Here is a 15405-nt window from a genome sequence, read left to right as displayed (position 1 = left end):
GTTGCTTGGCTTTTGACTTTGTGACTGTGGTGCAGTAGGAGAGGTCTTGAGGGCTGTGGCCGTGACTGCAAGGTCTCAGTCACAGAAGCGTGGTGAAAAAACCTAAAATTCCGGGTAATGCGAGATCATGATACATCATCACGTGGGAGCCTGGGGCAGACCTTGTACTCAGCAATCTGCAGAGGTGGGAAATGATCTGTGCGTTTGTGTGCACGCATGGGCACACATGCCTGGGCATTGGACAGGCAGAGTCCTCCCAACAATTAATTAAAATTAGCTATTTTTTGTAAGAGCAACTGCATACAAAATAACACACTTTGGAAGCGCTTCTGTCAAGGCTAGAACACAAACTGCATGAATCATGCTCCCCAAGAGGTTTTCTACAGACAAGACATGTTTAGGAAAAAACAAACTGTTCCCTCAGCCTCTCTTCATTAAGGAGTTTTGTCACATAATTCCACGGTCAGAGGTAAACCTGAGGGAGCAGGGTTTTGGGAGTTACAACCCCCTCATTTAGTTCTCTAACCCTTTGTTCCTTTGCCCCTATCACTTCAACACTTAAAAGAACTGGTTTTCTGATACAAAGTTTGTAGCTTGTGGTGGGTGAACACTTGGACATCCTTGCACCCTGTCGCAACAATGGAGGGTCACAAAGCAAGATGCAGAGGCAAGTTATTTAAAAAGCTGACCCCTCCTTCACTCGAAATTAACTTGACCCTGCCCCCAAGAACCTGGCTCCACATCCTCAAGCTCCTGCTCCATCACCCTTGTTGTGTGGTTATTGTTAGTTTTCTACAGGCAATGACAAACCTTATGACTGATGGGAATTTGCCAACAGCTGATCCTTACAGGTGCATATTTCCAAGGAGCCAACTCTGTTCAGAAGAGAAATGAAAACAAGCCAAGCCTGTGGCATTTCTGCAACGAAAAAAGAGTGTATCTGAACTAGTTTCTCCTGAACTGTGAATACAACAGCGTTTTTTCTCAGGAACCTATTTCACTCAAGTCACACTGCTAGTATTTGGTAGACAGCCAGGTGAGAGAGATGTGGAGGTGGAGTGATTGTGAGCAAGTAATAAATGGCACTATAACTAGGCTAAAACTTGACACAAGCCTTCACTTGCACGGCAATCTTTCAAAACAAACTGAAAACGACTGAAAATACACTTACTGTGATCAGTAATTCTCTGTCCTGGCAGGAGCCCTCCACTAGCAAAAAGGACATGCCTGGAGGGTACCAAAGCTCCTCTCTTGGGAGGGCAAGCTGCCTCCCTCTGTATGAGCACGCAGGCACAGGCTGATCTCCAGGTGGTGACCTCAGTCCAGACCCCTCACTGCCAGCTTGAAGTCACAACTACCACTCACTGCCCAAGGGGCACATCACCAGCTTGGGCTAGAAACCTGTCATTTGAAACCCACCTGGGTCTCATAGCCTGGTAATAGCTATGGATGGAAAAAGTGGCAGGGATAGAGGATGGAAAACGGAACTCAGGTCGCACTACAGCCAGGCACTATGCCTGTTGCAGGGAGAGGGTGAGCCAGACAGTTGCCCCCATCAGCCCTGCTGTCTGTCTCCAGTTCTGAGTTATACAAAGACAAAGGAACAGGGATCCCCCTTCTCTGAGACTTAGGTTCCACTTCACCAGAGAAACACTAAAGGGAGAGAAAGGGAAGAATAACTCCACACAGAAAGCCATCTTACGGAAATGTGCAGACTGGAGGGCATAGCTATGTGGAAGAAAAAAGCCAGGGAAAGACAGAATGGAGCTGGGGCTCAGCAGAGAAGCAAGTGCTGCAGCAAAGTTTTCCAACTGTGGCCTGAGCAGACCTCTCCAGCCAAGCACAAGCCTTCATGGAGGACTTCACAAAGAGCGCAAGAGAGAGAGCACAGGAGTAGAAGGGAAAGGAAGCACCACTGGTGTCCCTACATGGATACCTCTAGTATCTTGGCAACTTGGAAGAGAGATTTGCGGTACCAGTTGCTGTGCTTAGCACTATGGTTTCCTTCCCTATGAATGGCAATATAAACAGAGTTTTCTAAAGGAGAATAAATGTATACATTTCAATAGAAAACCCCCATTACTTAATGGTTCTTAACTGTTTTATGCCACTGCCAACATACGAGGGTGGAATTTACCACACCAAAATATATAATTATGCTGTAGAGAAGTTGTCAGTAAAACTTCTTGAATAATTATCCAACAAGTATATACGGCCTTTAAGGTGCAGGCTACATTCCATTCTCACTGGACATGAACAAGAAGCCAAAAAAAAAATTCCACAAAGGTAAGTGTCAGACCACACGTGGATAATTTTTGTGGGAAGAAACACTGCTTAGAAATGTCTGATTCCTTTTACAGCTGCAGAACAAGCTCTACTTGTTTCTACGAGATAAGAAACTAATCACCAATAATAGCACTGTGTAAGTGCAAATGATGGTAATCTTTATTTCAGGTCTTGATTTAGCAGCTATAGAAACATACACCCCGTGCAAGGGCTAAGCACACAGGACAACATCCCCCACCCCAAAAGAAGTAAGTTATGGAAGCTGTGTGGTAAGTCAGTCACCTCCCCTTTGGACCTGCACCTATGTCCCACTTTCAGGTGTGCCAGCATGTTCCCATCGCCTTTGTGTGCTTCCCAAGCAACACACAGCCAGGGCGATAACCACAGGAGCTGTACTAAGAACTCTTGCTTCCTGCAGCTGCTGCTCCCTTTTAGAGATTGTTCACAGCTGGAGACACCAGCTCTGACTTCGTCCCTGTAGAGCTCTGGCTGTCATTGCTGGGTGCTAACCCCAACGGTCCCCAGGGGTCTGCATCATGTCCCAGCTGCCAGTCCCAGGCAGGCATGGGTGCTACAACCCCCTGAATCATAGGTGACCTATAGCAGCCCTCACTTCAGTCAAGATTGAAATAACAAGCAACAATTCAACTTGCCATACAGTTTATTTCCAAAGACTAGTTCAGTCTAGACAAATGTGGCTAGGCTACCTCCATATAGCAGCTGTCCTCTTGGGCAAGGGTTTGCACAAGTTTCATTTTTTTCTCATTCTTCCTGCTGTTTTCCCTTAACAGTTCTATTGGTCTTTTTTTAATTGCAAGTGCCAGTCTGGAGTCCTCACTGTGAGTGGTGTGAGAATCAGAAGGATAGGAGTTACTCACAAGATGACAAGGCAATGCCTTGTCTGAGACATGGAGCTCCAGGGGCTCTGCAGTTTTTCTGTCTAAGTTTAGCCCAATACTGTCCAGTGATGCTGGTAAGCTAGCTGCTGAGCCACAACTTCCCCCTTCTGCATGCTTCAGCACCTCTTCACTTCCCCCTGCATCTCCAAGTTCCCTCAAGTGGTTGTGTGAGTGGCAGTGGAAGCCAGTATTTAGTCTGTTATCACCACCATCTTGCATTAGTTTACCAGTAGGGTTAAAGCTTTTCCATTTTGTCCCCTTTGCAGCTCTTTCTCTGCTGTTTAAATCTTGACATTTCATCTCTAACAAATGCAACAGCTGTTCACCTCTTCCGGTATTTTCATCATTGCTATCACCAGACAGCTCATTAGCGCTGTTGATCCAAGGGCTCCCATCACTAGTCTGTGTGTCATTCTCACTAGATGCTAAACCTGGGAAAATGCTGCGGTCAGAACCCTGAACAGTCAAAGACACACAGTCCTTTATCCTTGGGTCAGGTTCATAGATTGCAGTATCTGGAGGTGCTACACTCAGGTTGTTGCACAGACTAATGAAGGATTCATTTGGTGATGTAGAGATAACCTCATTGTTACTGTCACAGTCTAGACCATTACATTTACCTGCACTACCAAAAGGCTGATAACCAGATGGCCAAGGTGCAATAGGGCAAGAAATTATATTGGCTTTCTTTTGAACATTTTTATATATCACTTGCTTATGTATTTCTTCCTCTGATAGAAAAGCTGAAGCACCTTCATTTGCATGTGTGGAGGAAGACAGAAAATCAGTATGTTCTGAACAGGTGTTTGGAAAATCAAGCTCAGTGCTAGGAGATCTGTAGTTGTTATAACATGTCTGATTGCTAGCAGGCTGAGCACTTTGATCTCTGCAGCTGCGTTCCAGCATCTCTGACAACTGTCTCAAAGGCAGTGAGGGACGCACGCTTTCAAAGCACGGAGTCAGGCTACTGTTAGCCATCGACTGAGACACGAGGGCATTGAAGCTCTTGTATGCAGAGCTGCTTGGTTCCTTGCATGCAGACACAAGCATATTAAAGCTCCTGTAGGCAGAGCCACAGGGCTCCAGGGAGGGAGGCAAAAGGGTGTCACAGCTCTTGTAGGCAGAACCACACAACTCCATGGAGGCAGACACAAGGGTACCAAAACTCTTGTCTGCAGGGCTGTTTATTCTGTCTGTTTTGGTCCCAAACAAGGATTTATTTGTAGATTCCTGGATCAGGACGCAAGAGTCAAGCTCACTTTCAGAACTACATAGAAAAAGGCTTTGATGAACCATTTGTTGAAGATCTCTTGCATCCAGAGTAGCAGAATTTATGCTGGAGCTCCGATAGCCAGATTCAAAGGATTCTTCTGAAAGTTCTGACTCTTTGCTGGCTGTACTACAGTTGTAGTCATCTTGAGAGGCTTTGGTGAAAAGGGGAGCTGTATGAGAAATATCACATGGTTGCTGACCCTGAGCTGCACTTTCCTTTGGATTTTGCTGTGATAGATTTTCTGACCCAACGTTCTCTAAGGTTTCCCTCCCAGCTGTGGGGATGTTTGGGCCTTTATTGTCTTGCATGTTATTTTCATCTGCCAGGAGTGCATCAAACATATTAGCTAGTAACTCATTGTGTTCAGGCTGCTCTCTGAAAGCACCGATGCTGCTCTCACAAGGCTCAAACATGGTGATCTGGGTGCCAGTTTCTTCTTGGCTCTCGGTTTCACTGTCTGTTAAACATACACAGATTTCTATAGACTCTTCAACTGGTATTGTATCAGGGGTTAAAACTGCACTGCTGCCTTTTGGCAACCACTCTCCAGACCTGCTGTGGCAACTGCAAGATTTCTCAACATTTCTGATGTTATCTTTTCCCTTGAAGTTTTGGCTTGAAAAACTTCGAGCCAGACAGTTCTTGCAACTTCTGTTTTTGGAAGTCAAAAGGAAAGGACAGTTAATGTTTATGTTACGGGAAACAACTTTATGCTGTAAAGCAGAAGGATTTTTTTTTTAATCTTACTTACATTTGTTGATCCATATGACTCTGCTTTAAGTCATGGAAAGGAAACTTGATTTCATCAAAGTAGCACATAACTGAAAACTAATAAAGATACAATGAGATTTAGGACTCATATGAATTGTATTTAGAATCCTTTGCACTAGACAGACAATAGAATTTATTACATATTCTACTTCTGATGATCAGGAAAAAGTATTTTTTGCAAAGCTTTTTAAGTACCTTGACATTTTTTACAACCAAATGGCTCTTTGCTGGATTTGGGATTTGATCCCACCATTCTTTCTTCACTCTGCAAGAGAAGAATGAAAATTATTTGTTTTGACTGCACTTGGGCTTAATCAGTGTACATTTCCCTCTTCTGTTCTCCTTTCCCTCTTAGGCATCTGTATTGCAGCAACAAAAAGTGCTCATTTTGTGCATCTCCTGCTTTTCACTAAACCAGTGCAAAGATGTTTATACGTTTGGTATATGACTGCTCTGCACAATGACAGTCACCTGTTCTTCTAATCATATTTAAAATGATGTGTGAAACAGACAGGATCTCACTTTCACATTACCATTTTAAAAAATTTAAAAGAAATAAAGATATTTAGCCATCATTACTTGAACTCCAGCAAAGACCAGGGTCCAAAACTGACAACCCCCTACAATAACAAGCCTATTCTAGTAAGATTAATAAAGACTATTCACAAAATGACAGAGTGCAACTGACTTGTGTTTATAAAATCTCTGCTCACAGACAGCTAGATAAAGGTGCTGAGAAAACACAAAATATTAGATTTCTGTGCTACCAGACATTCCGGCTAATCGATAGCAATACTGATATCCGTATAAACTGTTACTCTATAAACTCTGTAAGAAGCAGGATACCTACTTGGTAAAACAGAAGTAACAAATGATGGATCCTGCCATGATCAGTATGCAGGATGTGGGCACAGCCATCTGCAGAATGTCTTCAGCCTTCACCTGGTAATCTGTTAAACAAGCAAATATTTACATGTGAATGTGCATCTAAATGCAAGCACTGGCAATACCAAATTCATTGCTGCTCCGCTGCAGCTTAAAAAAATGCTCTCTTAGAGGATGTAAAATAAAGCCTCCAGCACATAAACAACACACCCCCACAGCTGCCAGTAGCGATGGTGTGTGGTGTGTCAGAGACCGTCTGGCGCAGGTACTGTGGTCAGCTACTGGGCATGTCAGGAGCTGGGAGAGCCAATGTGTACTGCGAGGCCACTGTCAGCTCTTAGGGACAAAGCCTACCACACAGTGCCTAAAATTATCATTGTCACTGTAGTGCAGCTCTGTTTCTTGTTCTCTCTGTTGCTCTTCAGGGGTTTTTATAAACCCTCAGACCTCCGATGGTTAAAATACTGCTTAATTTGCAGCCTATATATATATATATTGTTCATTTATACCCACTTCCTCTCACATCAATGTTGCTGTTTAGCTCAAATATCTCTTCTACTTCCCTGTTGTCTACTTCATGAAATATTTATACAGAATAAACACATCCCTTTCAGCCTTTTTTTCACAAGGCTAAGCAATCCAACCTCCCTTGGTCTTCTCTTCCTTAGTTTCCAAAGGAGTTGCCTATCTATGTTTAGTGTCTTTGGAAGCCTTTACAGATGTATTCACATTACATTCAAAATGATGAAGATGATGAGTCCATAGCTCTCCTCCAAGAGAGCAGCAGAGTATGAAAGACTATACCATTCTTTTACCGAGCTGCTATTTCTGACACTATTACCACAGTGAAATTCAACTTCTTCACTCCATTCACTCCAGTAGGCTGGGTAGTCTGTGTAGTTACACCTGAGACTTGCAACGTAATCAAAGCCTCTCTTCAAGGACCTTGCAGTAATCTCAAAGCTTTTTGTCTGGTAGTTAATTGCTTTTACAGAAATCTGAAAAGAAAGTGAGAAAGTTGATTTTGATTTCTTTATAAGGTGAAGGGTTAGTGACAGCAACTAAATACCAATAGTGTTGTGTGTTTCAGTGACCTTTCACAAATGAACAAATGAATGACTGTGTATGATATTGCAGTTCATGTCATCAGCAGGTGGTATTTGTTACATGCCCCCATGCACGTTCCTCTACCAGAAGAGGCCCAGCCCAGAAATGCTGGATTATTCAGAAGAGTGTTTGAAGTGCCTCACCTCCCCCACAAAGCCACCAACATCCAGCTTCCTGATGTCTAAGGATCAAATGAAGTTCAGGCAACAGAAGCATTGTATTTTCAATCTCTGCCCTGTCTACTGCAAGCAGCAGACTATTTTGGGGTGGCAGTCAGAAGAGTTTCAATCCTCTGACATCCAGCTGAACCATCCTGGGGGCAAAGTGAACTGTGGCAAATGTGTAATCAGGAACACTGTGGGACTTGCTCCTGCTGGCCCTTATACTAGTATTCATGAAGTGACTTTTTAGAGGACTTTTTAAACTTGAAAGCTCTGGAGACAGAAAATGAAGAGACTGGGTGTCTCTTACCTCTGTTGGGTGCTGCTTCCTCCAGTATTTCACTTCATAGATGACTGGCTGTCCAGAGAGCAAGGATGGAGGAGAGTAGCTCTCCTCCCAACTCAGATTGAAGTTACCATTTTCAGCTTTCTCAATGGCAAGATTTTTGGGGGCCCTCGGCTTAACTGTATGTTAAAAAATACAGAACAGGGTAATGGGAGAGTACTGATAGAGAGAAGCAGAGAGAGAAGTATTCACCAGAGACCAGAATATCATCGTAGTCTATGCACTTAGCTCTTTTCACTATGCTGTAGCACAAGGATAGAGAAGCCAAACCAGAGCAACTTCAGGGTATTCATTAACAAGCACTGATTCTTCAAGCTGGCTGAACAAACTGAAGGCATGGCCTTTTGGTGCACTGGATGCAGCTTTCACCCTGGAGAAACGGGAACAACCTGCGCCCTGACAGTAGCAGCTGTGTGGCAGGGGGGCACAGAGCTCCAATGTCACAGGCAAGCTGTCCTGGCTCCCTGTCTCTTGGAAATCAATGTGAACTTCTGCTTATTTGGCAGATAAGTAGCAGCATCAATCAAGTATTCTGAAGAGAACCAGCTCCTCAGCCTGCCTAAGGTATTAAAATGGTTTCTCTAAGTGTTCAAAATGTGACAGGCGTAACCAACAAGCATACTGTTCTGACCAAACTGGGGGCCTAGGCAGAGACATGAACTGTGTCTACACTGTCCTGTTTAGGAGCAGTCTCTTTAACTTTTTATCACTGGCTGTTAAAATCCAACAGCAATTACTGTAAAAAACCTTCTGCTCATGTAGCATGATTCAACTAGCATGAAAAATCGGAGTACGACAGAGACAGGAATGGGAGGAATTCCAGTAGGGATAGCCTAGTTTCTTTCTAGAAACTGAAAGCAGCATAATTCCTCTTCATCCTGTAAACCACAAATAAAATGCACTAAAGATAATCTAAACTCCCAAACTCCTGCTGAGTTTGCTTGCAGCTGAGAGGGAACAGCTAGAGGAAGAATCACTCTCTGCTTTCCCCATTATATTCATTCCTTAAGAATCTAATCCAGAATAAGGTTGCTAAAACAAATTGATTTTGCATTTAAGCTACCATGACACTTTCCACCTCTGATAAGCAAAAACTGTTCTGGTGACATGAATGAGAAGTTAGCTAAGATTGCAAAGCCTGGAACCAGATGCACCAGTGACAAAGTAAACAAGTTCTTACCAACAAGGGCTGGTGTAACATTGTAATTCCACATATCAGTCCCATTGAATTGTAGGGCTAGAATATATGTGAGGCCTGATACAAAATAATCTGGATATATTGTGCAAGTGCACCTTAAACTGTCTTTTTCATTCTCAGGAACACACATGTTTCTGAAAAACAGGCACAAAATTATGGGATGTTTAAGAGAATGTGACACACTATTCCTTGAAAAGGTGAAATCAAGTTTCCCAACATGCAGAACTAATCAAAGCTGAGACAAGTCAGTTCCCAGAAATGTTTCCAAGGCAAAACTGAGATCCCCAAACAACCCACCCTCCCTAGACATCCCCTGGATATCTGTATCGCACAAATGAAAAACTTGACAGAAAAGCTAAGGATTGATCCCAAATACGACCCTTTGTCACACTTCAGCCTCTAAAGGAACATACTAACAGCTTGTTAGTACAGGAACAGGCTTATTGCAGTGTATGAGCAAGGTTATTTGAATGTCAGTGTGGTGAAATCCTACAGAGAGGAACAGGAGAACCCAGATGCATCTTCTTTTGTAAGAGATGATGACTGGCCCTGCTCAGAACAAGGACAACAGTCTGTGCCTGAACAAGGAGTTAGACTGTATGCAGAGACAATTACCTGCACTCCAGCAGAGAGTATCTTTCACACAGGCTACAGACTGGTGAATCACGTAAGATTTCTCATGAAGAAGGTAACATTTTGCATGAATTAAGGTTTTGTAAACTTCTAAGAGCCCTACCACTCCTACCAGTAGGACTTGATCCCTCCTCTGTACTAAGAGTGCATAAAGTTCTACAGAAGAGTAGACCACCGAACAGGGAGTGCTGTTAATTGCAGAAACCCATTTTACTAAAAAGGAAAAGAATCCATTTTACTTTAAGAGGAATAATCTGAACTACATTTTGTCCCAGACACCCACAGTAGAGGGAGGGAATTAAAGCCAATAGTGGCTACAGGATATATGAAGCCTAACAATGGCAGTGTAACATCTTATTAAACACTTACGACACAGAAGAAGTTTCCTTGCTGTAGTAGAGCAGGAATTCTTTGGAGCAATTAGTTTGTGCAGGCACCTTCCAGTGACAAACCAGCTCTTTGTCATAGTCAGTGAAGCATGCAAATTCTTGTATGTGTCCTGCAGTCATAACTAGAGAAAAGCAGCATACAATGAGAAGCAAGAGAATCAGAAGACCATTGGACTACACAGACACATCAACTTTTCCATCTGAACAGAGCTGCCACACCCCTACAGATTAAGTAAGAACATTGTTATTTTTTGTGTCTGGGCAAATGTAAAGAGTGGCACTCAGACTGTCTCCACCTTTCTGGAGACAATCTCTACCATCCTGGAGAGGAAGAGTCTGCAGTAGTAATATTGAGATAGAAAGGCACATCTCAGCCAACATAGACTTCCAAAAACAGAAAATCTGATTCCAATAGCCCTATTTAAAACACATAAACATTAAATTACAAAACAGCATAATCCCATCTATTAAGTACAAAAGGTTCAAAACCCAAAATGCAGATAATTAACAGTCAGAGCAGGATCACTGCTTACAGTCATGACTCATGCTTTACCTACAATGGTTCTAAGCTTCCCAAACGCACAACTTCTGCCTCCCCAGAGCAGCTTCCCAGTGCTTAGAAGATCGTCCTGCCACAGTCTTTCTTCGAGTATATAGCTTTACTTCATCTCACTCACTACTTCCCGTTCTGTCTTCTACTTGTCATTGTTATGAGAGCATTCAAGACCCAGGAGAAATTAAGAGTCACACAGAGCCAGGCACTGAGCAGGTATACGAAAGCCCAAAGTCTTTGCACTCCAAATTTATAACTATTTTCACTGGCAGTATTTAAGCAAAAAATAGAATATACAGTTTGTTATAACTGGAAGCGGAAATGGAATACACAATCCCCAGTACCCCTTCCAGCCTCGCTTTCCTTTATTTCAATGTGCTCCACATGAGTGATACACAGAACAGAAGAGGAGAAGCTAGGTGACAGTAAGGTCATGCTTTTATTTGGACTAACAGTATGCCAACCATGGTACTGGACCCTGGAATGTGATAATTTCTCAGCAAAGCAGACAGAAATCGCTAATACTTTTATCATCCAAGACAATTATTTCCCTTTTCTGATGTTTGACTTCTCTTTCACAGGTAAATAATAACAGTATCCCCCTTTTCTTGCACAAGCTGTACAAATATAAATCCTTTTCTGCTTTACATGTCAATTTCCTGTAAAAAATTTAAAATAGCTTTGACTGGTTTTTTGAATCCTATTAATTAAGATTTTCTGAGAATTTCCAAAAGGATTCTGCTAGAAGGTTTTCTGTGGCAATTATACAAGACCAAATTTTGTGTACGTGGCCCAGTGCATTACCAACTTTCTATGCTGGTCATTTACATTGCAAATTCAAGACTCAGTTGCCAACAATTCACATCCTGCAAGGTTGCTGTCCTTCAGCCACTTCTGCTTCACAGGCTTATTCCTTCCAACGGGTACCTAAATTTCAGATTATTCCTTCCAAGCTTTTTTCTGAAAGTACCTAATTTCATTTTATCTTCCCTACATTTCTGTTTTTCTGTAGTCCACTTGTGTTATTTATTATGATCCAACTTCTGCATACTCTGCTACAGTACAGGATCTGCAAGTGTAAAATGTGATGGTCAGATACCTTTTAGTGGACATGATATATAGCACAATGGGATCTATAAAATTTGGATTCTAAGTTGTCTGATAGATTGACTACGTATAAATCTAGAACTGATTGCAATTCATGGTTTCATTAGTGTTCAAATACTTAGAAAATGTTTTGGTTTAGTTAATAAAGCTACATATTTATCTTGTAGGTAAGAACTATTGCTATTATGTCCTTCCTAGATGGCAGTAGCATGTTAGGTTCCTTTTTTTTCTGACCCAATTCTTTAAAACTCATCCAAAAAGCAGCAAGTCAAACTTCTGCAACACTTTAACAGTCACACTCCTTTTTATTTTACAATAATCATTATCCTGGTGATGTTGTTTATATTTGGTTGCCATTTGTAATTTTATTGCTAGTTTCCTTTATTCACTTTAAAATGTACTTTTAACAGAAGTACTATCAATTTAAGGCCCTTAAAGATGAATGACATTATTTTTCAATGTGTTAATCATCTTACACTTTCAAGAATACTCCAATTAAATGAAGCTCCTCCTGCTGTGTTAAGCTATGATGACTAACAGTTTTACTTTATCTTGCCATTCAGTGCCCTCATGTCTTTTCAGAACTCTGAATTATATTCTCTGCTCTTTTCCTGTCACCTTCTCGCTTTTCCATCTCTGGTACACCATATTTTTTTTAAAAAGCTCAGATATTTGAGAGTTTCCTTTTGAAACCATATACGGTACAGGGTTTGTTTTGAGTTTATGTATTTAAAAAAGGGAACTGAAATATTGAATTTCTTTTTTAATCCTCAAAGAGTACACGATGAGGAAGAAACTTAAAATGTGCAGTTAACTAGGCAAACTAACCCAAAGTAAACACTATAAAATTAAACTTAGATAAAGATCATTTAGGGAAATCAAATGGTGGGATTACCTAGATCAGACAACCCCGCCAATGTGCTCTTGCAAATCTTGATCCTTCTCATGAATTCAAATTGCACTATTTCATAGTATGTAAGACAGTAGCTATTAAACCTTCTTTTTTTAGAGACAGGGTATTTTAAATTGTCTTTTAACTGTTTTGGTTTGCTTCATATAACAAAACAAAATGAGATATAAGAAACCATAGACCACTGTAGAACTAGTTAAAAAAATACAGAAAGCAAAGTGTGAGATTCATTTTCCAGAAAATAAAAACGCATTATTTAAAACCATTAGTATATATATCTCATTTGTATTTATAATCAAACATCAAAAAGATGCAAGGAAAACAACCCATGTTTATATTCAGCTTCTGCCAACTAAGCCTCATGAAATAACCCTTAAGGAAGCAGCAGCACTCGGACGCATCTGCAGGCTGCCAGCACGGCAGCAAGGGACACACTGGAGATCCTGTCCCTTGTCTGTTCCAGGTGCCCGTCAGAGCTGCAATGTCCCACAGACACAGCCTGCCAAATCTCTTCTAATCCAGGCAACTATGGTTTCCAGCTCAGTCACTCTGCAGACTTTGGAGGGCACAAACTGACAGCAGCCCTGCAGGCACAGTTCTGGGAGCACAGCTCCCTCGTGGTCCCACCAACAAGGCACAGTAGCCAGGGGACACTGAAGCTTCCTGCAGAGCTGCCTGGGCTACGTTGAGACCTTGTTCACAGTGAGGTGTCCAGTGCAGATCAGATAGTGGGGAAGGAGGAGATGGCTTTCCAAACCTGTTTCTCCTTTCTGTAAATTTCTAATTTTTCTTACCCACATAGAAAAGGTCAATATAAAGAAAAAAAAATCTAAGAATTTTTTCTACTACAGGGATATTTCTGACATTTGAAGTTACAAATTTTATAGCAGTTAATTAGTTAATTAGTGGTAACAGCGTTACCTAGTGGTTGTGGAAAAATGCTGTCAATAAAAACTTCAGGATAATAATTTAAAATATTGACGAACATACCTTCATTTGTTGTATATGAAAAGAAAAGGATCCACAGGGTATATGGTGCAGCACTTGGGAGTCTTGCCATTATTGACACTGGTCAGGTTCAGTAGGAAAAAATGTGCTGCAATTCTGCCAACAGAAAACATAATAAGCTTACATCCCTGTCTCAGTTAAGGTAAAAGTGTAGTTTTTCCTACCACTCTGCTAGATGTTAGAATTCAGATCCCCTGCTGTACCTGTTTCCCACCTCTGTCCCCTAAAATTAGCTCATGGAACAATGAGACACGTAGAAGAATAAGAATACAAATGATCTAGAGGACTTTTCTGCAAAATTTAAATTACACAGGATATGGGACTGACATTGGCAGTGGACCTACTCTCTTGAGCTACTAGAAAAGGAAAGTTGCTAGTATGTGGGCGATTAAAAGGGTAAGCACTAGACCAAAATCAGTGACATTGTCACCAAAGCCCTATGATTCCACTCAGATAATTAAAAGAATTTAAGAATTAAGTGTCTGATCTATTGACTAAAATGTTTTCCCCAAGTCCTATCACCAATACCTTGACAATCTGAGTATCACCCTCCTAAAATAAAAAAAAAATTAGCAAAGAACTCTGAGCAGTGCTCCAACAGAATGCAGATTCATTAAAGCATGAAATAATTAGAAGCTGTAAAACTCATGCCTAATCATGATATAACCAGCACAGCTTTGGAGAAGGAAAATAATGCAGCTTTTATGTCCCTAAGCATAGCAAAACTGTCTAGGTAAATTGAAAACAGATGAAATAATTAATTTCTTAAGAAATTAAAGAAGAAATTAAAAAGACTTAAAATAGCAAGCGTCCCCAAGATTTTTTTACCAATGTAGCTACTTAATGCCTAAGATATGGCTACCAGCTTTCGTATCACTACAAATGGATGTGATACATTTAAAATTCTGGTAAATTTGTAGGTGAAATCACGCTAACTAATATGCTTTTGGTTTTGCATTCATTATAAAGAGGGATAAAATTTGTTCAGCAGCACATTGTTAACACATAACCCTTTGGTCCCTTCCTCCCATGCTTTTGGAATTTTCTAACCTCCATGTCTGGACAGTGTTCTGGCTGCCTGCAAGCTTCAGATGTTCTGTTTACACCTGTAGAGCTCCCAGGTAGTATGCTAGTTTTTATTTCAAAGCCTCATGATTCTCTAGGAGAGGAGAGGAGAGGAGAGGAGAGGAGATCTCCTTCAGCAGGTGAATTGTGTTGGGTGTTCTGCAGAAGCTTGGTCAGATTCTGAAGTAGAAAAGACCACTGAAAGGTATTTGTGGATGGCAGTTCAATACTCTCTGCCCCAAGCCAACCACAGCAGCAGAACCACATTTCACGTGTCTAACAGGCGAGTCTGTCTGTCTGAAAATATCCATCTTAGAAGTTAAGGGATAAGGACATTGTTAGTGAAAATAGAACATCAGATTGGAGACTCTTCTGTGACCTTCTCTGGGGCAGTTACTACTCATCTAGTAATGAAGGACAAACCTGAAAGACAAATTTCTCATAAGAGCTTGAGAAAGCGATTACTCAAGAGCTGACTTTTTCAAAATCTGGGAATAGATGAAATGTGAATAAGGACAGTAATACATTTTTTTAAAAGAACACAAGCGCCTTTGCTGCTGCTCAGAAAAAAAGAGCCAACTGCTCCAGCATAAAAAAATTCCTTCATTTCCCCTTTTCCTGGAATTCTCAAGAGAGGAAGCATTTCTTCTCCACTGTTAGGTAATACTGCTGCATGACTGGAGTTCCAAGAAACTCTTAGAACTCTTACAACTTTGGCAGAGAATCCTGAACCATGTAGGCATGTCCAAAGGAGCAGATGGCAGACCAAAACCATCTTTTCACAGTAGAATGGATCTGCACATGTGGATGAAAA

General features: G+C 41.4%; 1 protein-coding gene across 2 annotated transcripts; it reads right to left on the bottom strand.

Moving 5' to 3' along the window:
- Positions 1–2929: 2929 nt before the first annotated feature.
- On the bottom strand, positions 2930–13622 carry IL4R (interleukin 4 receptor). Of its 2 annotated transcripts, XM_008633705.2 has the most exons (9): positions 13509–13622; positions 9929–10070; positions 8909–9060; positions 7693–7847; positions 6956–7112; positions 6080–6179; positions 5425–5494; positions 5210–5286; positions 2930–5109 (listed from the first exon to the last, which is right to left on the bottom strand). In XM_008633705.2, exons 1-9 carry the CDS (start codon positions 13576–13578, stop codon positions 2985–2987), a joined length of 3048 nt encoding a protein of 1015 aa, XP_008631927.1. In that variant the 5' UTR covers positions 13579–13622; the 3' UTR covers positions 2930–2984. The 2 variants fall into 2 exon arrangements, with proteins under 2 accessions (XP_008631927.1, XP_017589726.1); XM_017734237.1 differs by lacking the exon at positions 8909–9060 and having other exon boundaries at positions 13509–13595.
- Between the last annotated feature and the right edge of the window lie 1783 nt (positions 13623–15405).

The sequence above is a fragment of the Corvus brachyrhynchos genome, unplaced genomic scaffold (genome assembly GCF_000691975.1).
Source record: "Corvus brachyrhynchos isolate BGI_N302 unplaced genomic scaffold, ASM69197v1 scaffold5, whole genome shotgun sequence".
Classification (NCBI taxonomy): Eukaryota; Metazoa; Chordata; class Aves; order Passeriformes; family Corvidae; genus Corvus; species Corvus brachyrhynchos.
This window is presented reverse-complemented; position numbering and strand designations above follow the sequence as displayed.

Coding starts and splice junctions, on each gene's coding strand:
- IL4R (XM_008633705.2), bottom strand. CDS start 13,578: ATGGCAAGACTCCCAAGTGCTGCACCATATACCCTGTGGATCCTTTTC. Junction 10,071..13,508: donor TTCATATACAACAAATGAAG/GTATGTTCGTCA, acceptor GCTTTTCTCTAG/TTATGACTGCAGGACACATA. Junction 9,061..9,928: donor AAGGAAACTTCTTCTGTGTC/GTAAGTGTTTAA, acceptor CCTGTTTTTCAG/AAACATGTGTGTTCCTGAGA.